Raw genomic sequence first — 27,743 nt, 5'->3', positions numbered from 1 at the left:
AGAACCATGTGAAGTATAGTTTTGCAACATAGATTTCGCCGAGAAAAGTTCATCGAAATCAATATGTGATCTAATTTAAAAAATCTTGATGTGGGAAATGCAACGGTGAAAATAATTTGTGATTTAAACGCATGGTTCAAGATAAATCATTTTCAAAATACAACTTTATATGAAAAAACACACTAGATAACCCACTCATCTCTTTCTAGCCCACCAAAGCGCTAATGGAAGTGACATTTGATTTCTGTATGATCCAGCCCACCAAAGCGCTAGATGGCGGAGGATAAGCCTAGGCTCAAACAGAAAGCACGGCCCAGTCCGACTAGTCCCATTCCCCCACCTCCGTCCTCTGCTGCCGACGGACGATGGCGTCCGTCCCGGAGGCGCGGCCGGCGCCGCTCGCCGCCTTCGCGTCGCTCCTCGCCGCGCGCCGCTTCGGGGCGGCGAAGTCGATGCTCCCGTCCCTCCTCACCCCCACCCTCCTCGCGGTCCCCTTCGCCGACCTCGCGGCCGGCTCCCTCCCGCGCGCCGCGCCGCGGCACGCCGTCGCGGCCTTCCACGACATGCTCTTCCGCGCGTACGCAGACGCGGGTGTCCCCGAGCGCGCGGCCGAGGCGCTCGACCTCACCGTCTCCCGCCTCGGCAGCCTCGACCCGCGCTCGCTCACCTCGTCGCTGCTCTCGCTCCGCCGGACCGGCCATCTGCTCCCCGCCGCCGAGCTCCTCAGGAAGGCGCTCGCTTCCTGCCCGGGCTCCATCACGCCCCTCTCGGCCTCGGTCGTCGTCGACGGTTTCTGCAAGGCCGGCCGCATGGACGACGCCCGCCGCCTGCTCGACGAAATGCCAAGCCACGGCGTGAAGCTCAACGCGTGCTGCTATAACTCGCTGCTCGACACCTACACGCGCCAGAAGAATGATGGACGGGTCGCGGAGGTGCTGAAGGAGATGGAGAGTGGAGGCGTGGAGCCGACTGTCGGGACGTATACGATCCTTGTCGATGGTTTGTCGATGGCTGGCGATATCAGCAAGGTTGAGTCCGTGTTTGATGAGATGAAGAGGAAGAATGTCGCAGGCGATGTCTACTTCTACAGTGCGGTCATCAATGCGTATTGTCGGGCTGGGAATGTGCGGAGGGCGTCTGAGGTGTTCGACGAATGCGTTGGCAATGGCATCGAGCCGAATGAGCGTACTTATGGAGCATTGATCAATGGGTTCTGCAAGATTGGGCAGATGGAGGCTGCTGAGATGTTGCTGAAGGATATGCAGGTGAGAGGAGTAAGACATAACCAAATCGTTTTCAATACGATGATTGATGGGTATTGTCGCCATGGCATGGTGGACAAGGCCCTGGAAATTAAGGCAGTCATGGAGAGGATGGACATCCAGTTGGATGTCTATACATACAACACGCTTGCGTGTGGGCTCTGCAGGGTGAATAGAATGGAAGAGGCCAAGAAGCTACTGCATATCATGACCGAGAATGGAGTTGAGTCAAACTATGTCAGCTACACCACGTTGATCAGCATCCATTCCAAGGAGGGTGACATGGTAGAGGCAAGAAGGCTGTTCCGAGATATGGAAGGTAAGGGGTCAAGACCGAGTGTCGTAACCTACAATGTCATGATTGACGGGTACATCAAGAATGGGAGCATACGTGAAGCCGAGCGGTTCAAAAAGGAGATGGAGAAGAAAGGGCTTGTTCCAGATGTATACACTTACGCAGCAATAGTTCATGGGCACTGTGTCAATGGGAAGGTGGATGTGGCACTGCGGTTGTTTGAAGAGATGAAGCTGAGGGGTGCCAAACCTAACGTTGTGGCATACACAGCTCTGATATCAGGTCTAGCAAAGGAAGGCAGATCAGAGGAGGCCTTTCAGTTGTATGACAATATGTTGGCAGCTGGATTGACTCCAGATGATACTCTATATTCTATGCTTGTTGGAAGCCTCCATACAGATAAAAGAAAACATGAAATCCCATGAGGAATGTAAGGTTTGTCAGGCTTATTGTTCTTAACAGATGATACCGTAAGGGAATTGACCGAATCCTCTCTCACATGAATCACCATGAACACTAAGGCTGGTAGCACCATTGCCATGCCCAGGGCTGATGTGCTACAGGGATCCGGAGTCGCTACCAGTTCGAGGCAGGACCGCAGAAAGACTGGCACAACATTGATTTGGTGCTGTACCAGTTCGATGCCGCCGAGTACCTCCACATGGAGGAGCGTGGAGGAGGACATCTTGTAAGGTGAGGGCCAAAGGCTTGGTTTTACCGTGTTGACTGGAACATCTGAATGGATAGAAACCTACTGTCGTATTATTTTGTTCAGGGCTTCAGGCCTTTGGATGTACTGAATGATTAATTGTTATGAGATGAGGGGCTTGCCTATTTTGGAGCATGTCGATGTTAATTGTTTTTGTCTTACTTCTGGTGCATTGAATTTGGATATTTGGCACCTGGATCAGATTATTTGCTGAATAGGTTAAAAGTTATAGCAAGTTCATTTTTGAAACTGAATTAGTTGATAAACCTTCAAACTGAGGGTCCAGACATGATGTGCTGAAGTGAGCAAGTATTATACTAACAACACCGTATAAATGCCCGCCCAGTCTTCAGTTTGGCAGTCTTGATAATTGTCATCCTTATGCTTGTCTTCTAATGCGTTGACTTGCTTTGACTGTCAAATTTAGGACATGTTGGCTTTGGTTTCTTCCTCTGGCATACATGTATTTTTTAATATAGTTATATTGACATACTCCGGAAGTTCATGTTTTCACTTGAGGTTAGCCAAGCCGAGCCTTTGGATGTCAGTAATGACTATTATGGTCTTACTGTTAGTTCTTGACAGGTATTCGAAGTTAGAACCTCTTTAAACTGTAATAACTATCTTAGTTGATTTGGTAATCATGAATGGTAGAATCTTCAGAAGTGTTGGTCAAAGATTTGTGGTCTGCTGGTCTTGCAAAGCTGTTTCCTTTCCGTAGTGAACTTGATATGCTTAGTGGCCTGATTGTAGATAACTAGATGTACCAAACTATGAATTTATGTCATGGGATTTTTTTTTTTGAACTTTTGATCCACCGCTTTCTTGTAACCACAGCATGTGGTGGCAATTAGGTTGGCATGGGAAGCTGTAACCACCAATAGGCTGCTGCCATCATGACATTGGTCATGCACATTGAACTAGTATTAGCCAAAGCGTAAACTATCAGTTGGCTTAAATCATGCAATCGATGATTAATTTCTGTTTGCTTATAGTGGCACGTCTATGATACACATGGTTTGAACCCTGTGATTCTGATTTTACAGCTTCATGCTTGCAGGTCTGGTTTGGCTACAGTACAGTCAGTATTGAAAGATTTGCGTTCTCTGTTCTTGCCAAACCGCAATCAATTTAAAGTTCTACCACCATTCTGGATTGTGCAACTGAGAAATGGCAGAAACGAGGCGAGGAGCGGAGATCTGGTCTATACACTATACACTAACCTATTCGAAAAGTTCTTCTCTCTGGAAGTTCCATGGTTAACTTATTATGCTACTGCAGTATTACCTAGTGCTCACTGCGGATTGCAGCGCCGTGAGCTTCTTATGTTAGTAATACCATAAGTTCAGTTTCTCTGAAATAAAATGGGTGTGTAAAATCGGCTACAAAAGGACTTGATTCAGAGTATTTATGGAACCATTTCTCTAATTCAAGTACCTTTTCAAAATACATGGTATATAGAACTGTTACAAAATAAGCAATTCTTGTCCATTTTATAATGTTTCACTCTTGCAGGGTTTTGAAACATACACACTTCAGTTTGCTGATGCTGGTATACTGGCATGTGGCAAGCAAGCGCGATGTGCAAGCAAGTTCATATACATATCTACCCCTCCTGATCTAATGTAGTACCACTATGTATTTACCTACTTTTCTGGGTGGTCCACAGGAGTAAGTTGAACATCCACCAGCACAAGTTCTGTTTGAATCAGGGGCCGCAAATTTCATGCTTGCACCGCTGTTTGTTGCTCCGTCTGTTCATCACCGGTTTTGAGTACCTGGTCTTGTGTCTTCCTGGCTTGCTCCGTTTTTGAGCTTGCCTTCTCTTCCTGGAGAGCAGCCCTGATTTCCTTGATGTCCTTGAAGCAACAAATGACACAATGTGAGCTTGAAATGTTTACAGGATACACAGAGCCAGAAAGTAGTAAAAAGTTTGACAGAAAGAGGACACACGGATTTCAGGTGCTGCACTTCAGAAGCGAGGCCCTCCTTCACCTCCACAAGCTCCTACAGGTAACTTAACCGTCAGCATAAGTAATTCATCCCAGCCTGGGAAAACAGAGAGCCGTGGAAACTGTATTACTCCGCCCGTGTCTTTTTACTTCACATATTAGGTTTATCTTAAGTCAATCTTTGTAAAATTTAATCAAATATATGTTTCAGAAGTATGAACATCTACAATACCAACTAAGTACAATATTTCACAATAAAATCTAATTATATTGATTTGGTATTGTAAATGTAGATATGTTTTTCCATAAATTTAGCCAAAATTTAAAAAGTTTAACTTCAAGCAAACCTGATATGCGAACTAAAAAGTAGTAACGGAGTAGTGGTACTCACGTTGTGGCAGGTCTTGACCTGCGCCTCAACGTCGGAGCGCCATTTCTGCACGTCCTGGAACACAGGGTCCAAGGTCAAAGTCAAACTGCTCACAGGAGCCCTTGGATGCATGTTACAAGGGCGATCCAACGGCCCGTATACGATACCTGTTTGAGCTTCTGGATCCTGGCCAGCAGCTCCCCCTGCGACGAGGTCAGCTCCTGCAAACCACCGCGAAAATCAGCCGATCGCCATTAAAACCCGAGCAAGCAGGGCTAAGCGGATGATGCGCCGTGGAAGTGGCCTGACCTTGATGCGCGCGTCCAGCGGCTCCAGTCCACCCGACAGCTTCTGCAGATCAAGAATGGGTCAGAGTCGTCGTGGAAGGAAGCTGGGCTACTGTTGCTCAAGAGGCTGGCAATGGATCGTGTTCGTACCGGGCGGGTCGCCGGCGGTGGAGCAGGAGGCGGAGTCGCGGCGGCGGTCTCCGCCATCTGGGCTTGGGGCTTGATCGGTCGCCGGTGGGGAGGGAGCTGGATCGAGCGCGACGCTGCAGGCTTTGTAGTACCTGGTGTACGCTTGTCTGAAGGTGCATTTAGTTTCAAACGTAAGCAAAGTTGTTGGGTTTGGTTGCAGACACTTGTCTCCCGCCTTCGAAGGCATGTCACGTACGTACGTGACAAGAGGAAGGAGATCTCCAGCGCTTTTCAGATCGAGATCGAGAATATGCAGCATGTGATCCACCGGCGCTCTGCTGAGAATCAATGCAAATGACCGCGTTCGGTGGGTTTGTTTGTAGCATCTGGGCTTGCAGAGAACGAGAAGCAAGCGTAAAGATATAAGTATGTACAATCAAAAGAAGAAGAATTAAGTACACATTTCCATCTCCCAGTTTGTCACCCCCTTTAACTTTAACCAGTGAAATTGGACATAATGGTCACTCGAGATCGAAAATGGTATGAGAAAGCACCTGTTCGGACCCAAAACCCCCCGGCTCTCGCGTCGCCCCTCGTAGGGTGGGTTAATGGTGAAAGCGCTCAAGGAAATAGGGAATGGAATATTCAAATCGATCCGAAGTACTATGCTTTATGTAATCAGGTTGAAGGCTAACATCTTGCGAGTAGGCCGAGCTAGGATAAGAATTTCAATTAAAAAAAATATATGAATTGGGCCCAAAATCACTACTTTACTACCTATGTCGACTCGAGGGCGACCGAACCCTAGCGCCTCGAACCCTCCTCCCCCCTCTCCCCCTCCCGGCTCCGCCTGAGGACTCCGCCGGCCCGGCTGTGTGGCCTTCGATGAAGGTGGTGGCGAGGCTCTGCTGCCCTGCCCCGTCGCAGGGGGCTCAGGAAGCCGGGGCGGCGGCCTCGGGTGGAGATGGCGGCGCGGATCTCACTGGTGGATGGTGTCGTGGGAGTTGGTCGTCCCTTCCGTCCGTGTGGGCGGCAGTAGGGCGACGGAGGTCCTCTATGGCTGCGGGATCACCGGTGGCTCTGCCGGATCTGGATCCTGGCCTCCTCCCCTTGCTACAGCCTGCCCGGCCAGATCTAGCTGTTGGGCGTGGAGTGGGGGGAGCTCTGGAATGAGGGAAACCCTTCACTACTTCGCATCGACCTCGACGCCATCGGCGCCCCTGTGTCGGTCCCCTCTCGAGGGCGCGCCGAGCTTCCAATCTCGTCACCTCGCTTCCTCCCCCCCCCCCCCCCCCCCCCCCCCGCTCCCAGGTGAAAGCATCGGCCTTTTGGACCGGACGACAGCGGCGTTCCAATGGTGTGTTCCTCCTTGGAGGCGTCGTCCTACAGATGGGCGGAGGTCACGGTTGTGTTGTTTGGTGGATGGCGGCGGCGGTGGTACACTGCTCTCTGGGCCGCCGGTGAATCGGTGATGTGGGAGGAGAATTGGCTGGCCTGCAATCCTTCAGCGGCTCTTCTCCGGTACCATCGTGGGTTGTTGGCCGGTGTATGGCATCCTCATGTAGTGGCACGACATGGACGTAGGGGAGACTGCGTTCTCCTCTCCAACATTGGCCCCTTTGGATTGACAACAGTGCCGGGTTTCTTTCCATGCAGTCCAGCCTCTCTTGTCCACTTTCGTCGGTGCCTTTGGTTGGCCTATGCTCTGGTACTCTAGCTGCGATGGGCGCTCCGGCAGCTTGACTTTGGTTTCTTAGTGTAGGCGATGGCGTTTCCAGCTTTGCTACGACTCGGATCGAGGTAGCACCCTACCCCGAGATCGTGTAGGGGCTTATACATCGGATGCCTTGCTAGATTAAGGGGTAGGGGGGGGGGTCCGTGTCAGACCTTATATAGGTGGGCGTGGTACAGGTCCCGAGTCATTCGTGGAGTTGTCCAATTCTACATAAGCTAACTAGGGTCGGTTTGTACATGCTACTCCCTCCGTTCTGAATTACTTGTCGCATGTATGGATGTATCTAGATGTATTTTAGTTCTAGACACATCCATTTCTGCGACGAGTAATTTGGAACGGAGGGAGTATATACATACAATTCATATCCTAATACAGAGGGACTAAAGCGTTCTCAGGGAGTCCGGATTCTCCACTAGTATGTGTGTATGCACTCATAATGCTACGTCAGATTCCTAAGCCACTTTATATGTTTCTCTTTGTGGGCGGAGCCAGATGTAGATATGTGCATACACGCGGTAACCACGTATCACATACACCACCACCGTTCTTCCCCACTCCGGTTATCAAACGGTGATTAAAGGGAAAAAGGTCCCATGGACGTATGTGTTGGAAATATGCCCTAGAGGCAATAATAAATTGGTTATTATTATATTTCCTTGTTCATGATAATCATTTATTATCCATGCTAGAATTGTATTTATAGGAAACACATGTGTGGATACATAGACAACACCATGTCCCTAGTAAGCCTCTAGTTGACTAGCTCGTTGATCAATAGATGGTTACGGTTTCCTGACCATGGACATTGGATGTCGTTGATAACGGGACCACATCATTGGGAGAATGATGTGATGGACAAGACCCAATCCTAAGCCTTGCACAAAGATCGTGTAGTTCGTATGCTAAAGCTTTTCTAATGTCAAGTATCATTTCCTTAGACCATGAGATTGTGCAACTCCCGGATACCGTAGGAATACTTTGGGTGTGCCAAACGTCACAAGTAACTGGGTGGCTATAAAGGTACACTACAGGTATCTCCGAAAGTGTCTGTTGGGTTGGCACGAATCGAGACTGGGATTTGTCACTCCGTGTGACGGAGAGGTATCTCTGGGCCCACTCGGTAGGACATCATCATAATGTGCACAATGTGACCAAGGAGTTGATCACGGGATGATGTGTTACGGAACAAGTAAAGAGACTTGCCGGTAACGAGATTGAACAAGGTATCGGGATACCGACGATCGAATCTCGGGCAAGTATCATACTACTAGACAAAGGGAATTGTATACGGGATTGATCGAATCCTCGACATCGTGGTTCATCCGATGAGATCATCGTGGAACATGTGGGAACCAACATGGGTATCCAGATCCTGCTGTTGGTTATTGACCGGAGAACGTCTCGGTCATGTCTGCATGGTTCCCGAACCCGTAGGGTCTACACACTTAAGGTTCGATGACGCTAGGGTTATAAGGAATAGATATACGTGGTTACTGAATGTTGTTCGGAGTCCCGGATGAGACCCCGGACGTCACGAGGAGTTCCGGAATGGTCCGGAGGTAAAGATTTATATATGGGAAGTCTTGTTTTGGTCACCGGAAAAGTTTCGGGTTTTATCGGTAATGTACTGGGACCACCGGGAGGGTCCCGGGGGTCCACCAAGTGGGGCCACAAGCCCCGGAGGACTGCATGGGCCAAGTGTGGGAGGGGACCAGCCCCAGGTGGGCTGGTGCGCCCCCCACAAGGGCCCAAGGCGCCTAAGGGGAGGAGGGGGTGCGCCTCCCTCTCCCCCTCCACCTGGCCGCCACCTAGATGGGATCTGGGGGCTGCCGCCACCCCTAGGGAGGGAACCCTGGGTGGGGGCGCAGCCCCTCCCCTTCCCCTATATATACTTGAGGTTTGGGCTGCCCAAGACACACGAGTTTCTCTCCTTCTTGGCGCAGCCCTACCCCTCTCCCTCCTCGTCTCTTGCTATGCTTGGCGAAGCCCTGCTGGAGTACCACGCTCCTCCACCACCACCACGCTGTTGTGCTGCTGCTGGATGGAGTCTTCCTCAACCTCTCCCTCTCTCCTTGCTGGATCAAGGCATGGGAGACGTCACCGGGTTGTACGTGTGTTGAACGCGGAGGTGCCGTCCGTTCGGCACTAGGATCTCCGGTGATTTGGATCACGACAAGTACGACTCCTTCAACCCCATTCTCTTGAACGCTTCCGCTTAGCGATCTACAAGGGTAGAAATTTTTTTAATTTCTACTACGTTCCCCAATAGTGGTATCAGAGCTAGGTCTATTGCGTAGATTCTATGCACGAGTAGAACACAAAGTAGTTGTGGGCGTTGATTTTGTTCAATATACTTACCGTTACTAGTCCAATCTTGTTTCGATGGTATTGTGGGATGAAGCGGCCCGGACCGACCTTACACGTACTCTTACGTGAGACTAGTTCCACCGACTGACATGCACTAGTTGCATAAGGTGGCTAGCGGGTGCAGTCTCTCCCACTTTAGTCGGAATGGATTCGATGAAAAGGGTCCTTATGAAGGGTAAATAGCAATTGGCATATCACGTTGTGGTTTTGCGTAGGTAAGAAACGTTCTTGCTAGAAACCCATAGCAGCCACGTAAAACATGCAAACAACAATTAGAGGACGTCTAACTTATTTTTGCAGGGTATGCCATGTGATGTGATATTGCCAAAGGATGTGATGAATGATATATGTGATGTATGAGATTGATCATGTTCTTGTAATAGGAATCACGACTTGCATGTCGATGAGTATGACAACCGGCAGGAGCCATAGGAGTTGTCTTTATTTATTGTATGACCTGCGTGTCATTGAGAAACGCCATGTAAATTACTTTACTTTATTGCTAAACGTGTTAGCCATAGTAGTAGAAGTAATAGTTGGCGAGCAACTTCATGGAGACACGATGATGGAGATCATGATGATGGAGATCATGGTGTCATGCCGGTGACAAGATGATCATGGAGCCCCAAGATGGAGATCAAAGGAGCTATATGATATTGGCCATATCATGTCACTATTATTTGATTGCATGTGATGTTTATCATGTTTTTGCATCTTGTTTACTTAGAACGACGGTAGTAAATAAGATGATCCCTCATAATAATTTCAAGAAAGTGTTCCCCCTAACTGTGCACCGTTGCGACAGTTCGTTATTTCGAAGCACCACGTGATGATCAGGTGTGATAGATTCCAACGTTCACATACAACGGGTGTAAGACAGATTTACACATGCAAACACTTAGGTTGACTTGACGAGCCTTGCATGTACAGACATGGCCTCGGAACACCGAAGACCGAAAGGTCGAACATGAGTCGTATAGAAGATACGATCAACATGAAGATGTTCACCAATGTTGACTAGTCCGTCTCACGTGATGAGCGGACACAGCCTAGTTGACTCGGATCATGTAATCACTTAGATGACTAGAGGGATGTCTATCTGAGTGGGAGTTCATAAGATGAACTTAATTATCCTGAACATAGTCAAAAGGTCTTCGCAAATTATGTCGTGGCTCGCGCTTCAGTTCTACTGTTTAGATATGTTCCTGGAGAAAATTTAGTTGAAAGTTGATAGTAGCAATTATGCGGACTAGGTCCGTAAACTGAGGATTGTCCTCATTGCTTCATAGAAGGCTTGTGTCCTTAATGCACCGCTCAGTGTGCTGAACCTCGTACGTCGTCTGTGGATGTTGCGAACATCTGACATACACATTTTGATAACTACATGATAGTTTAGTTAAACGGTTTAGAATTGAGGCACCAAAGACGTTTTTGAAACATCGGAGAACATATGAGATGTTCCAAGGACTGAAATTGGGATTTCAGGCTCGTGCCCACGTTAAGAGGTATAAGACCTCCGACGATTTTCTTAGCCTGCATAATAAGGGAGAAAAGCTCAATCTTGAGCTTGTGCTCAGATTGTCTGAGTACCACAATCACTTGAATCGAGTGGGAGTTAATCTTCCAGATGAGATAGTGATGTTTTTTCCAAAGTCATTGCCACCAAGCTGCTAGGGCTTCGTGATGAACTATAACATATCAGGGATAGATATGATGATCCTTGAAATATTCGCGATGTTTGACACCGCGAAAGTAGAAATCAAGAAGGAGCATCAATTGTTGATGGTTAGTGAAAACCACTAGTTTCAAGAAGGGCAAGGGCAAGAAGGGAGACTTCATGAAACGGCAAATCACCTGCTGCTCTAGTGGAGAAACCCAAGGTTGAACCCAAACCCGAGACTGAGTGCTTCTGTAATAAGGGGAACAACCACTAGAGCAGAATTACCCTAGATACTTGGTAGATGAGAAGGCTGTCGATAGAAGTATATTGGATATACATTATGTTAATGTGTACGTTACTAGTACTCCTAGTGGCACCAGGGTATTAGATACCAGTTCGGTTGCTAAGTGTTAGTAACTCGAAATAAAAGCTACGGAATAAACGGAGACTAGCTAAAAGGTGAGATGACGATATGTGTTGGAAGTATTTCCAAGGTTGATCAAATATCGTACGCTCCCTCTACCATCAAGATTGGTGTTTGCGTTGAGCATAGACATGATTGGATTATGTCTATCACAATACGGTTATTCATTTAAGGAGAATAATGGTTACTCTATTTATTTGAATAATACCTTCAATGGTCTTGCACCTAAAATGAATGGTTTATTGAATCTCGATCGTAGTGATACACATGTTCATGCCAAAAGATATAAGATAGTAATGATAGTACCACCTACTTGTGGCACTGCCACGTAAGTCATATCGGTATAAAACGCATGAAGAAGCTCCATGTTGATGGATCTTTGGGCTCACTCGTTTTGAAAAGTTTGAGACATGCGAACCATGTCTATTGGTGTATATGCATGAAGAAACTCCATGCAAATGGACCGTTTGGACTCACTTGATTTTGAATCACTTGAGACATGCAAATCATACCACATGGGCAAGATGACTGAAAGCCTCGTTTTCAGTAAAATGGAACTAGAAGGCAACTTGTTGGAAGTAATACATTTTGATGTGTGCAGTCCAATGAGTGCTGAGGCGTGTAGTGGATATCGTTATGTTCTTACTTCACAGATGATTTGAGTAAATGTTGAGTACATTTACTTGATGAATCACGAGTCTGAATTATTGAAAGGTTCAAGTAATTTCAGGGTGAAGTTGAAAGATCATCGTGACAAGAGGATAAAATATCTACGATATGATCATAGAGATGAATATCTGAATTACGAGTTTGGCACAGAATTAAGACACTGTGGAAATTGTTTCACAACTAGTAAAGCCTGGAACACCATAGTGTGATGGTGTGTCCGAACATCATAACTGCACCCTATTGGATATGATGCATACCATGATGTCTCTTATCGAATTACCACGATAGTTTATGGGTTAGGCATTAGAGACAACCACATTCACTTTAAATAGGGCACCACGTAATTCCGATGAGATGACACCGTATGAACTATGGTTTAGAGAAACCTAAGCTGCCATTTCTTAAAAGCTTGGGGCTGCGACGCTTATGTGAAAAAGTTTCAGGCTGATAAGCTTGAACCCAAAGCGGATAAATGCATCTTCATAGGACACCCAAAACAGTTGGGTATACCTCCTGTCTCAGATCCGAAAGCAATAAGGGATTGTTTCTAGAATCGGGTCCTTTCTCGAGGAAAAGTTTCTCTCGAAAGAATTGAGTGGGAGGATGCTAGAGACTTGATGAGGTTATTGAACCGTCTCTTCAACTAGTGTGTGGCAGGGCACAGGAAGTTGTTCCTGTGGCACCTACACCAATTGAAGTGGAAGCTTATGATAGTGATCATGAAACTTCAGATCAAGTCACTAACAAACCTCGTGGGATGACAAGGATGCGTACTACTTCAGAGTGGTACGTAATCCTGTCTTGGAAGTCATGTTGCTAGACAACAATGAACCTGCGAGCTATGGAGAAGCGATGGTGGGCCCGGATTCCGATAAATGGCTCGAGGCCATAAAATCCGAGAGAGGATCCATGTATGAAAACAAAGTGTAGACTTTGGCAGAACGGCTCGATGGTCGTAAGTGAAAGGATCAATATGGTTGACTAGAGGGGGGGTGAATAGGCAACTAACAATTTTTAGCTTTTCTTTAACAAGTTAAACTTTGCATCAAAATAGGTTGTCTAGAAATGCAACTAGGTGAGCAACCTATATGATGCAACGAGGACAGGTACACAAGCAAGCAAGAGATATGAAATAAGTAAGCTTGCTTAAATAAAGGCACGAGATAACCAAGAGTGGAGACAGTGGAGACGAGGATGTGTTGCCGAAATTCCTTCCCTTTGAGAGGAAGTACGTCTCCGTTGGAGCGGTGTGGAGGCACAATGCTCCCCAAGAAGCCACTAGGGCCACCGTATTCTCCTCACACCCTCACACAATGCGAGATGCCGTGACGTGATTCCACTATTGTTGCCCTTGAAGGCGGCTACCGAACCTTTACAAACAAGGTTGGGGCTCTCTCCACAACTTAATTGGAGGCTCCCAACAAAACCACGAAGCTTCACCACAATGGAATATGGCTCCGAGGTGACCTCAACCGTCTAGGGTGCTCAAACACCCAAGAGTAACAAAATCCACACAAGAAAGTATGGGGGACAAATATCCTTTGGTGGAAGTGTAGATCTAGGTCTCCTCCTTCAATCCCTAGCAAATCAACAAGTTTGAGTGGCTAGAGAGAGAGATCGGGCAAGAGAGCTTGAAGGGCAATGGTGGAGTGAGAGAGGTCAGGTCAAAGGTGGGAGTGGTAGGTGGGAGAAGCCCCCTTAAGTAGTCTCCCCACAATTCCAACCGTTACTGCGTTTTTGCACTGCAGCGGTACAACCGGTCCTCGTCCCGGTACAACCGGGACTCACGGTGTAACAGCAGAACCCTACCAAGCGGTACAACCGAACAGGCGGGCGGTAGTACCGGCTAAGAAAGATAACCGAACTAACCGCCTGGCTACCGCACAACCACCGCATCAAAACAGGAGCTTGACCGGTACTTGGGCGGTGCTTGGCCGGAACAACCGCATGGCCTTGAGCTCTTGGGCGGCTAAGTTCTGAGCAGAAGAACCGCTCGGACCACCGGTGGTACCGGTCATCGTGGAACGACCGGACCAACCGGGCCACTACCGCCCAAGAACAGCATCAAACCAGAGGCGAGAGCGGTACTTGAGCGGTACATGGACGGAACCACCGCCCTAGCTGTTGCAGAGCATGGTGGCGGTACCACCGCCCAGAGGCAGCGGTACAACCGCTCGAGCAAAAGCTGGTGAGCGACAAGACCCAGTGGTACAACCGCTCCAGAGAGCGGTACAACCGCTGGGCAGAAACAGTGAGCAGGAAAGAGGGGAAGAGGCAAGGAAAACTCTCTATCTCACACACACCTGAGGAAGGCAAAGAGAGGGTGAGAAAAGTGTACGTGAACTGATTCCCCCAGAGCTTCCTAATGAGGATTCCCTCTTGATAGTACGGGTACTCTACGACCAAAGAAAATAAAAACGTAGAGGACACGTCTTCGATCTTTTCCTTCGAGAGGTAATAGCAATCCGATGTAAGCCTAAGCATCGAGAACCTGAAACATATAGCACACGTTTAGACCACAAAGGGTTGTCATCATCATCCAAAACATAAAGTAGGGAAATGCCCTTTCAATCTCCCCCTTTTTGGTGGATGATGACAACAACACGATTTGCAAGAGATAAGTCAATGAAATCTAGACGGAACTCCCCCTGAATGTGTGCCCCAACAAGTACTAGCTGTTAGAAAGCATGGGCACACTTTCAGGACTAGACCCCCCCTAGATTTTATAGACTCATCACTCTGAGCTCAAAAGGATAGACAATATAATACTTAGAGGCAATAATAATGATAAAGACCTACGAATAAACGGAGTAGCAAGTCTAGCAAGTCTCACACACAGCACGGAATGAAACAAGTCCACAAACAAACACAAAAACACGAGAACAAGAGAAAACAACCCAAGCAAATCCCCGAGACCTATAGAACCCTCTCCCCCTTTGGCATCAAGACACCAAAAAGGAAAAGAGCGAAGCTAGCGACCCAAAGCTCAGGCGTCCTCCTTTGACTCCTCAGTCGCATCTGGATCTTCATCATCAGAGTCGTCATCGTCGTCATGATCAGATTCTTCCATGGCATTGTCAGCTGCTGCAAACGAGGATGATGGCTGGGGAGGGGCTTCATCATCAGTCCAGGTGCTATGGGTAGAGATCCAACGCTCCTCTGGGGTGATGCTCTTCTCAGAGCCACTCTGAACCTGCATGTTGAGGTGCTTCATCATTGCAATTTGGCGACGCCGTGGGAGCTTCTCATTGACATGTGCCTCATACATCTTCTTCTGGATGTCAGCCTGGAGACAAAAGGTCTTCTTTACCTTGGCAGTAAGTTTGGCCACCCACGAAGGCTTGGCCCCTGGCTCCAGCTCAAAGTCCTCATCGTCAGAAGTAGCATAGACATCCTCAGGAGCATGTTCAGGGAAGCGAGGCTCGGCATGATTCTTCTTCTTAAGGAGCTTGACCTCATGAACAGTGAGGTTGTCTGGAGAAGTGAGGAGATCTCCAGGATGACGAACAGCCCACACAGAGTTTAGAAAGCACATGACAAACGGAGCGTAGATTGGGACTTTACGGTAGATGACCATGTTGTACATCTCATGCCACAGCCAATTTGACACATCAAACGTTGCCCCTATCCCCACCATGGTCTTCATAGCAACCATCAAATCAACCAGATAGCCATGAATTTCATCTTGATTGCCCACCTTGGGCAAGAGCACATTGCGGAACACTCGGTGCATGATGTCATAGACCTTCTCCAAATCCTTGGATTCTCCAATAATCCCACGGCCCCGAATGTACAGAGGGGCAAGCTTCTCCTTAGGCATGGACTCAGGAAAATCATGAGGGCGAATGCCACCCCTTCCTTCCAGACCGGTATCCTCGTACCCAATAGCATTGCAGAAAGCCCTCCAGGGAACGTGAAACAATTCATCGCGACACATGAAGGTGAGAGTGCGCGCATCATCTTCCCCAAAATGAACCGTGGCATAGAACTAATGGATGAGTTGAACATCAAAGTCACAGTTGACTGACATGATCTTGACAAGATCAAACTCCTCGCAGAGAGCTAACTGTTGGGGAACGTAGCAGAAATTCAAAATTTTCCTACGTGTCACCAAGATCTATCTATGGAGAGACCAGCAACGAGGGGAAGGAGAGTGCATCTACATACCCTTGTAGATCGCTAAGCGGAAGCGTTCAAGTGAACGGGGTTGATGGAGTCGTACTCGTCGTGATTCAAATCACCGATGACCAAGTGCCGAACGCACGGCACCTCCGCGTTCAACACACGTACAGCCCGGTGACGTCTCCCATGCCTTGATCCAGCAAGGAGAGAGGGAGAGGTTGAGGAAGACTCCATCCAGCAGCAGCACAACGGCGTGGTGGTGATGGAGGAGCGTGGCAATCCAGAAGGGTTTCGCCAAGCACCACAGAAGAGGAGGGAGAGAGAGATGCAGGGCTGCACCAACGAGAGATCGAATCACGTGTATTTTGGGGCAGCCCTAGGCCTCTATTTATATGGGGAAGGGGAGGGGCTGCGCCCCCTCTAGGGTTCCCACCCCTAGGGGGGGCGGCAGCCCTAGATGGCCAAGGGGTGGCGGCCACAAGGGGAGAGGGGAGGGAGGCGCCACTAGATGGGCCCTAAGGCCCATCCCCTTTAGGGTTTGCCCCCTTCCCACTCTTCCATGCGCCTAGGGCCCTTGTGGGGGGGCGCACCAGCCCACCTGGGGCTGGTGCCTTCCCACACTAGGCCCATGCAGCCCTCCGGGGCTGGTGGCCCCACTTGGTGGACCCCCGGGACCATCCCGGTGGTCCCGGTACATTACCGATAAACCCCGAAACTCTTCCGGTGACCAAAACAGGACTTCCCATATATAAATCTTTACCTCCGGACCATTCCGGAACTCCTCGTGACGTCCGGGATCTCATCCGGGACTCCGAACAACATTCGGTAACCACATACAAACTTCCTTTATAACCCTAGCGTCATCGAACCTTAAGTGTGTAGACCCTACGGGTTCGGGAGACATGCAGACATGACCGAGACGTTCTCCTGTCAATAACCAACAGCGGGATCTGGATACCCATGTTGGCTCCCACATGTTCCACGATGATCTCATCGGATGAACCACGATGTCAAGGACTTAATCAATCCCGTATTCAATTCCCTTTGTCTATCGGTACGATACTTGCCCGAGATTCGATCGTCGGTATCTCGATACCTTGTTCAATCTCGTTACCAGCAAGTCTCTTTACTCGTTCCGTAACACATCATCCCGTGATCAACTCCTTGATCACATTGTGCACATTATGATGATGTCTTACCGAGTGGGCCCAGAGATACCTCTCCGTCACACGGAGTGACAAATCCCAGTCTCGATTCGTGCCAACCCAACAGACACTTTCGGAGATACCTGTAATGCACCTTTATAGTCACCTAGTTACGTTGTGACGTTTGGTACACCCAAAGCATTCCTACGGTATCCGGGAGTTGCACAATCTCATGGTCTAAGGAAATGATACTTGACATTAGAAAAGCTTTAGCATACGAACTACACGATCTTGTGCTATGCTTAGGATTGGGTCTTATCCATCACATCATTCTCCTAATGATGTGATCCCGTTATCAATGACATCCAATGTCCATGGTCAGGAAACCGTAACCATCTATTGATCAACGAGCTAGTCAACTAGAGGCTTACTAGGGACATGGTGTTGTCTATGTATCCACACATGTATCTGAGTTTCCTATCAATACAATTCTAGCATGGATAATAAACAATTATCATGAACAAGGAAATATAATAATAACCAATTTATTATTGCCTCTAGGGCATATTTCCAACAGTCTCCCACTTGCACTAGAGTCAATAATCTAGTTCACATCGATATGTGATTAACACTCAAGGTCACATCCCCATGTGACTAACACCCAAAGAGTTTACTAGAGTCAGTAGTCTAGTTCACATCAATATGTGATTAACGCTCAATGAGTTCTAGGTTTGATCATGTTTTGCTTGTGAGAGAGGTTTTAGTCAACGGGTCTGAACCTTTCAGATCCGTGTATGCTTTACAAATCTCTATGTCATCTCCTAGATGCAGCTACCACGCTCTATTTGGAGCTATTCCAAATAACTGTTCTACTATACGAATCCAGTTTACTACTCAGAATAATCTGGATTAGTGTCAAAGTTTGCATCGAAGTAACCCTTTACGACGAACTCTTTTACCACCTCCATAATCGAGAAAATTCCTTAGTCCACTAGTTACTAAGGATAACTTTGACCACTGTCCTGTGATCCATTCTTGGATCACCCTTGTACCCCTTGACTGACTCATGGCAAGGCACACTTCAGGTGCGGCACACAGCATAGCATACTGTAGAGCCTATGTCTTAAGCATAGGGGACGACCTTCGTCCTTTCTCTCTATTCTGCCGTGGTCGAGCTTTAAATCTTAACTTCATACCTTACAACTCAGGCAAGAACTCCTTCTTTGACTGATCCATCTTGAACACCTTCAAGATCATGTCAAGGAATGTGCTCATTTTGAAAGTACTATTAAGCGTTTTGATCTATCCTTATAGATCTTGATGCTCAATGTTCAAGTAGCTTAATCCAGGCTTTCCATTGAAAAACACTTTCCAAATAACCCTATATGCTTTCCAGAAATTCTACGTCATTTCCGATCAACAATATGTTAAAACATATACTCATCAGAAATTCTATGGTGCTCCCACTCACTTCTTTGGAAATACAAGTTTCTCATAAACTTTGTATAAACCCAAAATCTTTGATCATCTCATCAAAGTGTACATTCCAACTCCGAGATGCTCACTCCAGTCCTCAGAAGGATAGCTGGAGCTTTGCATCCTTATTAGCATCTTCTCAGGATTGACAAAACCTTTCGGTTGTATCACATACAACCTTTCCTCAAGAAAATCGTCGAGGAAACAATGTTTTGACATCCTATCTGCAAGATTTCATAAATAATGCAGTGACTGCTAATATAATTCCAACAGACTCTTAGCATCGCTACGAGTGAGAAAATCTCACCGTAGTCAACTCCTTGAACTTGTCAGAAAACATCTTAACGACAAGTCGAGCTTTCTTAATGGTGACATTTACCATCATTGTCCGTCTTCCTTTTAAAATCCATCTACACTCAACAGCCTTACGACCATCAAGTAGTTCTTCCAAAGTCTACACTTTGTTTTCATACATGGATCCTCTCTCGGATTTTATGGCCTCGAGCCATTTATCGGAATCCAGGCCCACCATCGCTTCTCCATAGCTCGTAGGTTCATTGTTGTCTAGCAACATGACTTCCAAGACAGGATTACGTACCACTCTGAAGTAGTACACATCCTTGTCATCCCACGAGGTTTGTTAGTGACTTGATATGAAGTTTCATGATCACTATCACAAGCTTCCACTTCAATTGATGTAGGTGCCACAGGAACAACTTCCTGTGCCCTGCTATACACTAGTTGAAGTAACGGTTCAATAACCTCATCAAGTCTCCACCACCCTCCCACTCAATTCTTTCGAGAGAAACTTTTCCTCGAGAAAGGACCTGATTCTAGAAACAATCCCTTATTGCTTTCGGATCTGAGCCAGGAGGTATACCCAACTGTTTTGGGTGTCCTATGAAGATGTATTTATCCGCTTTGGGTTCGAGCTTATCGACCTGAAACTTTTTCACATAAGCGTCGCATCCCCAAACTTTTAAGAAATGACAGCTTAGGTTTCTCTAAACCATAGTTCATACGGTGTCATCTCATCGGAATTACGTGGTGCCCTATTTAAAGTGAATGTGGTTGTCTCTAATGCCTAACCCATAAACTATTGTGGTAATTTGATAAGAGACATCATGGTATGCATCATATCCAATAGGGTGCAGTTATGATGTTCGGACACACCATCACACTATGGTGTTCCAGGCTGTATTAGTTGTGAAACGATTTCCACAATGTCTTAATTCTGTGCCAAACTCGTAATTCAGATATTCATCTCCATGATCATATCATAGATCTTTTATCCTCTTGTCACGACGACCTTTCAACTTCACACTGAAATTACTTGAACCTTTCAATAATTCAGACTCGTGATTCATCAAGTAAATGTACTCAACATCTACTCAAATCATCTGTGAAGAAAGAACATAATGATATCCACTACATGCCTCAGCACTCATTGGACTGCACACATCAAAATGTATTTCTTCCAACAAGTTGCTTTCTCGTTCCATTTTACTGAAACCGAGGCTTTCAGTCATCTTGCCCATGTGGTATGAATTTGCATGTCTCAAGTGATTCAAAACCAAGTGAGTCCAAACGGTCCATTTGCATAGAGTTTCTTCATGCATATCTACCAACAAACATGGTCCGCATGTCTCAATCCTTTCAAAAATGAGTGAGTCCAAAGATCCATCTACATGGAGCTTCTTCATGCGTTTTATACCGATATGACTTACGTGGCTGTGCCACAAGTAGGTGGTACTATCATTACTATCTTTTGGCATGAACATGTGTATCACTACGATCGAGATTCAATAAACCATTCATTTCAGGTGTAAGACCATTTGAAGGTATTATTCAAATAAACAGAGTAACCATTATTCTCCTTAAATGAATAACCGTATTGCGATAGACATAATCCAATCATGTCTATGCTCAACGCAAACACCAATCTCGATGGTAGAGGGAGCGTGCGATGCTTGATCATATCAACATTGGAAACACTTCCAACACATATCGTCAGCTCACCTTTAGCTAGTCTCCATTTATTTCGTAGCTTTTATTTCGAGTTACTAACACTTAGCAACCGAACCGGTATCTAATACTCTGGTGCTACTAGGAGTACTAGTAAAGTACACATTAACATAATGTATATCCAATATACTTCTATCGACCTTGCCAGCCTTCTAATCTACCAAGTATCTAGGGTAATTCTGCTCCAGTGGCTGTTCCCCTTATTACAGAAGCACTCAGTCTCGGGTTTGGGTTCAACTTTGGGTTTCTTCACTAGAGCAGCAGCTGAATTGCCGTTTTATGAAGTATCCCTTCGTGCCCTTGCCCTTCTTGAAACTAGTGGTTTCACCAACCATCAACAATTGATGCTCCTTCTTGATTTCTACTTTCGCGGTGTCAAACATTGCGAATATCTCAAGGATCATCATATATGTCCTTGATATATTATAGTTCATTACGAAGCTCTAGCAGCTTGGTGGTAATGACTTCGGAGAAACATCACTATCTCATCTGGAAGATCAACTCCCACTTGATTCAAATGATTGTTGTACTCAGACAATCTGAGCACAAGCTCAACAATTGAGCTTTTCTCCCTTAGTTTGCAGGCTAAGAAAATCGTCGGAGGTCTTATACCTCTTGACGTGGGCACGAGCCTTAAATTCCAATTTCAGCCCTCAAAACATCTCATATGTTTCGCGACGTTTCAAAACCGTCTTCGGTGCCTCAACTCTAAACCGTTTAACTGAACTATCACGTAGTTATCAAAATGTGTATGTCAGATGTTCACAACATCCACAGACAACGTTCGAGGTTCAGCACACTGAGCGGTGCATTAAGGACATAAGCCTTCTAAGAAGCAATGAGGACAATCCTCAGTTTACGGACCTAGTCCGCATAATTGCTACTTTAAACTTTCAACTAATTTTTCTCTAGGAACATATCTAAACAGTAGAACTAAAGCGCGAGCTACGACATAATTTGCAAAATCCTTTTGACTATGTTCAGGATAATTAAGTTCATCTTATGAACTCCCACTCAGATAGACATCCCTCTAGTCATCTAAGTGATCACATGATCCGAGTCAACTAGGCCGTGTCCGATCATCACGTGAGACGGACTAGCCAACGTCGGTGAACATCTTCATGTTGATCGTATCTTCTATACGACTCATGCTTGACCTTTCGGTCTTCTGTGTTCCGAGGCCATGTCTATACACATGCTAGGCTCGTCAAGTTAACCCTAAGTGTTTTGCATGTGTAAAACTGTCTTACACCCATTGTATGTGAACGTAAGGATCTATCACACCCGATCATCACGTGGTGCTTCGAAACGACGAACTGTAGCAACGGTGCACAGTTAGGGGAGAACACTTCTTGAAATTTTAATGAGGGATCATCTTATTTACTACCGTCGTTCTAAGCAAATAAGATGTATAAACATGATAAACATCATATGCAATCAAATAATAGTGACATGATATGGCCAATATCATATAGCTCCTTTGATCTCCATCTTGGGGCTCCATGATCATCTTGTCACCGGCATGACACCATGATCTCCATCATCATGATCTCCATCATCATTGAGAGAACAACACTCCCCCTATGTCCATGCCTACACCTAAACTAGACAACAAGTTGAGCGTGGTAGGGTGTGCAAGGGTTCAAGCCACATTGCTCGAATCAATGATATTTAGCTCATGCCTTAACTCGCGAAATCTTGCTTCATCTAAGGGCTTCGTGAAAATATCTGCAAGGTTGTCATGAGTGTTGACATAGTTGAGCTCGATCTCTCCTCGTCTAATGTGATCCCGGATGAAGTGATACCAGATCTCAATATGCTTCGTCTTGAAATGTTGTACCGGATTGAGAGAGATCTTGATGGCACTTTCATTGTCACACCAAAGAGGCACTTTGTCATAAGTGACACCATAATCCTTTAAAGTTTGCCTCATCCATAGGAGTTGAGCACAACAACTACCGGCGGCAACATACTCCGCCTCAGTGGACGAGAGAGACACACAACTTTGCTTTTTGGAAGACCAACTTACCAAAGAGCAACCAAGGAATTGGCACCCTCCGGAAGTGGACTTCCTATCCACTTTGTCTCCCGCCCAATCGGAATCCGAGTACCCTACAAGCTTGAAGTTTGATCCTCTAGGGTACCATAGGCCAAAGTTTGGGGTATGAGCCAAATATCGAAAGATTCGTTTGACTGCCACATAGTGAATTTCCTTAGGTGCGGCTTGAAACCATGCACAAATTCCCACACTCAACATGATGTCTGGTCTAGATGCACAAAGGTAAAGCAAGGATCCAATCATGGAACGATATACCTTTTGATCCACCACTTTACCATTGGGATCTAAGTCAAGTTGGCACTTGGTGGGCATTGGAGTGGAAGCCGGCTTGACGTCACTTAGCTTGAATCTCTTGAGCATGTCTTGAGTGTATTTGGATTGATTGATGAAGGTTCCTTCTCTTCTTTGCTTCACTTCGAACCCTAGAAAGAACTTCAACTCTCCCATGGAGGACATCTCGAACTTTGAGGTCATGAGAGCGGCAAATTCCTCATTGAAAGCTTTGTTAGGAGAACCAAAGATAATATCATCAACATATAATTGGCACACAAACAACTCCCCTTTGACCTTCTTAGTAAAAAGAGTGGGGTCGATTAGCCCAACTTCAAAACCACGGTCTTGTAACAACTCGGTAAGGTGGTCATACCACGCACGTGGGGCTTGTTTAAGGCCATAGAGCGCCTTATCGAGTTGATACACATGATCGGGAAAGTAGGGATCCTCGAACCCGGGGGGTTGCTTGACGTAAACCAATTCATTAATGGGACCATTAAGAAAAGCACTCTTCACATCCATTTGTTGTAACTTAAAATTATGATGAGAAGCATATGCAATTAACAAGCGAATGGATTCAAGACGAGCAACGGGAGCAAAGGTTTCACCGTAGTCGATACCCTCGACTTGGGAGTAGCCTTGTGCTACCAAATGAGCCTTGTTGCGAATGATAATCCCATGGGCATCTTGCTTGTTCTTGAATATCCACTTGGTTCCAATGACATTGTGGTTCCCCGTTGGCCTTGGCACCAATCTCCACACTTTGTTGTGCTCGAAGTTGTTGAGTTCTTCGTGCATGGCATTGAGCCAATCCGGATCTTCTAGCGCCTCATAGACCTTGTGGGGTTCCACACAAGAGACAAACGCGTGATGCTCACAATAATTTTCTAATTGTCTACGAGTGCTTACCCCCTTTCTTAAGCTTCCAAGCACATTCGTCATGAGATGATCCTTGGTGGAGAGCTTGGATGCAATCTTAGCGGCACGACGCTCTAATTCCTCCTCGGTGGTGAGTTGAGGAGCGGTTACTTGATCATCTTGAGCGCCGTCATGAACTTGTTCTTGATATTGAACTTGCTCGGGGGAGAGAACTTGACCTTGGGCATCACTTGGTGTGTCAATACCGTCTTGAGTATGATCTTGCCCTTGGTCTTGTTCATGAGGTTGAGGGCCTTCACTTTGTTCTTCGGAAGCGTGTGGGCCTTGGGTTGGTGATGGCTCCACTTGAGTGGAGCATTGTCCTTCTCCTTCGGCCACAAGGGGTTCCTCAATGGGTAGGATAAAACCAACACCCATTCTTATTATGGCTTGAGGAGGAATTTCATCACCTACATCACAAGTGCCACTTTGCTCCACTTGGGAGCCGTTATTCTCATCAAACTCCACGTTACACGTCTCCTCAATAAGTCCCGTGGATTTATTGAGGACACGGTAAGCATGAGAGTTTGTAGCATAACCAAAAAATATGCCCTCATGAGCTCTAGCCTCAAATTTAGACAACCGAACACCTTTCTTGAGAATGAAACACTTACACCCGAACACCCGGAAGTACTTGAGGTTGGGCTTGTTACCGGTGAGTATCTCATATGGAGTCTTGTTCAAGCCCTTGCGGAGGTAGAGCCGATTGGATGCATGGCACGCGGTGTTGATGGCTTCGGCCCAAAAGTTGTACGGAGACTTGAACTCCACCATCATGGTCCTTGTCGCATCCATCAACGTCCGGTTCTTCCTTTCCGCAACACCGTTTTGTTGAGGGGTGTATGGTGCGGAATATTGATGCTTGATTCCCTCATCACTAAGAAATTCATCCAAGGTGTAGTTCTTGAACTCGGTGCCGTTGTCACTTCTTATTGTCAAGATCTTTGCATTGTGTTGACGTTGTGCTTCATTTGCAAAGTCAATGACGGTTTGTTGGGTCTCGCTCTTCCTCTTGAAGAAATACACCCACGTGTACCTTGAGTAGTCATCCACAATCACCAAGCAATACTTCCTACCTCCAAGACTATCGAAGGATGGAGGCCCAAAGAGATCCATGTGAAGAAGCTCCAAAGGCCTCTTTGAATAAATGATAGTCGTGGGAGGGTGAGCCTTCTCATGTAGCTTTCCTTCGATACAGGCACTGCAAGCACAATCTTTAGCAAAACTAACATTCGTTAGTCCACGGACATGGTCCCCCTTGAGGAGACTTTGCAAAGATCTCATATTGACATGGGCTAAACGGCGATGCCAAAGCCATCCCACATCAACTTTAGCCATTAGGCATGTCACAGTCTTAGTGGGTCGCTCCGAAAAGTTAATCACATATAGACCGTTCTCGACATGCCCAACAAAGGCTACTTTAAGAGTCTTGCTCCACAAGAGGGCCACGGTATCGATATCAAAGAAAGTGGCAAAGCCCATGATTGCAAATTGACGAATGGAAAGTAAATTGTATGCAAGGGACTCAACAAGCATGACCTTCTCGATCGTGAGATCATGAGAGATGACCACCTTGCCAAGTCCCAATACCTTAGACGATGAGGCGTCACCCCACTCGGCATTGGTGGGCATAGATGGAACCATGTGCACGTCCACCACCAAGTCCTTGCTTCCGGTCATATGATTTGTAGCTCCGCTATCAAGCAACCATGATCCACCACCGGAAGCAAACACCTACAAGAGATCAATGCTTGGTTTTAGGTACCCATTTTGTAATGGGTCCTTTGATGTTAGTAAAAAGGGTCTTAGGAACCCAAATAGACCATTCAATGTATTCATGAAGAGAACCAACAAATTTGGCATAAACATGCCCATCACTAGCACGGCATAACACATAAGAAGGATTAAAATCGCCCGCTTTGTTGGGAGAGGTGACATTGCCCTTATTGACATTATTCTTCTTCTTCTCCTCGGGGGCACTCTCTCCCTCCCTCACAAAGGTTTGCATGAGAGGAGGAGGCCGTTTGGTCTTGTCATTCTTCTTCTTGTTCTTGGAGTCGGGGACGTACCCAACCCCTTCCTTGGACACACCTCCCTTTTGGTTGGTCAAGAGATCGTTGAGGTTCTTCTTGCCTTGTATGCAAGTCGCAAGACCTCTCTCATGTTGCTCCTTCAACTTAGCATTTTCCTCAACAAGATGTATATGCTCACAACACGGGTTAGTAGCATTTGCATTATCAATTAAAACCACATGAGGAAAAGTTGCTTTCTCCTTAGTTAGCTTCACTTGGAGTTGATCATGAGACTCCTTGAGACTAGCGTGAATACCCTTCAAGGCCTTGTGGGCCTTGTCAAGTATATCAAACTCCTCTTTGAGTCTAGCAAGATCAACCCCGAGTTTGGCCTTCTCGGAATTTAGCACACGAGAAACAACGAGGGCATGATCATAATCTTTCTCTAACTTAGCATGATCTACGTTGTGTGACTCCTCAAGAGCCAAACGAAGACCACGCTCTTCCTCAAGAGCATTGGAAAGATTCGAAATCTCATCGGCATAGTCACGACTATGTCCTTCCATCTTAGAGATGGTGTCTTCGTGAGCCTCGATCATGTCATTGGCCTCACCAAGTTGTTCCAAGAGAGCAATAAAGTGCTTCTTGGATTTTCCCTTGAGTTTGCCCATAAAGGCCTCAAACTCGTTAGCCTCCACATTAGCTCCCTCAAATTCATTAATGCTATCCGTTGGGGAAGGATGATTAATGATGGTAGTTTTGATGTTGGAGGTTACCTTGTTGGTGGCTTTAGCCATGAGGCACTTGGCGGTGATGCTCTCGTTGGGTGAGTCGAAGAGAGACACCCGTGACGTTGTTGCAATGGCAACGGAGGCCATGGCAACCGACTCATCATATTCATCATCGTCATCGTCCTCATTGTACTCTTGTTGCACAACCAAGGCCTTGGGATGAGTCTTCTTGGTGAAGTTGTTCTTGTTGGGGAACGACTTGGCCTTGTCCTTTCGGATGAGTTTTCCACCATTGTCTTCCCTCTTCTCATATGGGCATTCCGCAACGAAATGACTCACGTTGCCGCAATTGTAGCAAGTCCTTACACGTTGCTTGCTCCTTGTACCACTCGAGTTGTTTTTGCTGAAGTTTGGCCTTGAGTTTTTCTTGCTCCAAAATTGCCTTGAAGCAAGTGCCATGTGTTCATGATATGCATACTTCGTATCTTCGGGGTTGCTCTGCTCTTCTTCCTCTTCTTCGTCTTCCACTATGAGCTTGGCCTTCAATGCAAGGTTAGGCTTCTTTGCCCGTTGAGAACGGAGCACCGCATTGTCGGTGGTCTTGTCCAAAATGTTCATGGCCACAAAATCATCCAACACTTCGCTTGAGGTCAAAGTGTGGAAGTCCGGTCTTTGACGAATGACGGAGGACATGGCCTTGTGATAGGGCATCATTTCCTTGAGGAATTTGCGCTTGATCCAATTGTCATCCGTGTCCTTGCTCCCGTGATCTTGTAGTGAGACCGCGAGTTTGGTTACTCTCCAATAGAGCTCACGAGGTTCTTCTTCTTCCTTCATTGCAAACTCATCGGCCTCATCTTGTACCACTTCATAGTTGGAGCATTGAATGCTTGCGCTTCCCCGGTAGAGAGACACGACACAATGCCATGCATCTTTGGCCAAGGCGAAAGGATGAAGATGAGGTAGGTCTTCGGGTGGAATAGCATCTTGAATGATGAAGAGAGCATTCTCATTGAATTGATTGTCCGCGGCTTCTCGAGGAGTGAAGTTGCTTGGATCATGTGGATAGAAACCTTCTTCAATGATTCTCCAAAGGTTAGTGTTCACATGATTTAAATGACGT

The 27,743-nt window shown here is 46.6% G+C and overlaps 2 protein-coding genes across 2 annotated transcripts; one reads left to right on the top strand and one right to left on the bottom strand.

Annotated features, from left to right (window-relative positions):
* The first annotated feature begins 299 nt into the window (after positions 1 to 299).
* Positions 300 to 3,757, top strand: LOC125535732 (pentatricopeptide repeat-containing protein At2g32630-like). Its single transcript, XM_048698797.1, has 2 exons — positions 300 to 2,250; positions 3,327 to 3,757. Exon 1 carries the CDS (start codon positions 366 to 368, stop codon positions 1,980 to 1,982), a length of 1,617 nt encoding a protein of 538 aa, XP_048554754.1. The 5' UTR covers positions 300 to 365; the 3' UTR covers positions 1,983 to 2,250; positions 3,327 to 3,757.
* Positions 3,725 to 5,315, bottom strand: LOC125535733 (actin cytoskeleton-regulatory complex protein pan1-like). Its single transcript, XM_048698798.1, has 6 exons — positions 5,026 to 5,315; positions 4,898 to 4,939; positions 4,756 to 4,809; positions 4,610 to 4,663; positions 4,220 to 4,273; positions 3,725 to 4,125 (listed from the first exon to the last, which is right to left on the bottom strand). The coding sequence occupies exons 1-6, from the start codon at positions 5,080 to 5,082 to the stop codon at positions 3,991 to 3,993; spliced, it is 396 nt and encodes a 131-aa protein (XP_048554755.1). The 5' UTR covers positions 5,083 to 5,315; the 3' UTR covers positions 3,725 to 3,990.
* Between the last annotated feature and the right edge of the window lie 22,428 nt (positions 5,316 to 27,743).

The sequence above is a fragment of the Triticum urartu genome, chromosome 2, assembly GCF_003073215.2.
Source record: "Triticum urartu cultivar G1812 chromosome 2, Tu2.1, whole genome shotgun sequence".
Lineage (NCBI taxonomy): Eukaryota > Viridiplantae > Streptophyta > Magnoliopsida > Poales > Poaceae > Triticum > Triticum urartu.
This window is presented reverse-complemented; position numbering and strand designations above follow the sequence as displayed.

Bases quoted from the DNA above. Each gene is read 5' to 3' on its own strand.
- LOC125535732 (XM_048698797.1), top strand. From the start codon at position 366: ATGGCGTCCGTCCCGGAGGCGCGGCCGGCGCCGCTCGCCGCCTTCGCG.
- LOC125535733 (XM_048698798.1), bottom strand. From the start codon at position 5,082: ATGGCGGAGACCGCCGCCGCGACTCCGCCTCCTGCTCCACCGCCGGCG. The intron at 4,274-4,609 runs GTGAGTACCACT...AGTTACCTGTAG, and splicing joins AGGTCAAGACCTGCCACAAC to GAGCTTGTGGAGGTGAAGGA. The intron at 4,126-4,219 runs GTGTGTCCTCTT...TGTTGCTTCAAG, and splicing joins AAGTGCAGCACCTGAAATCC to GACATCAAGGAAATCAGGGC.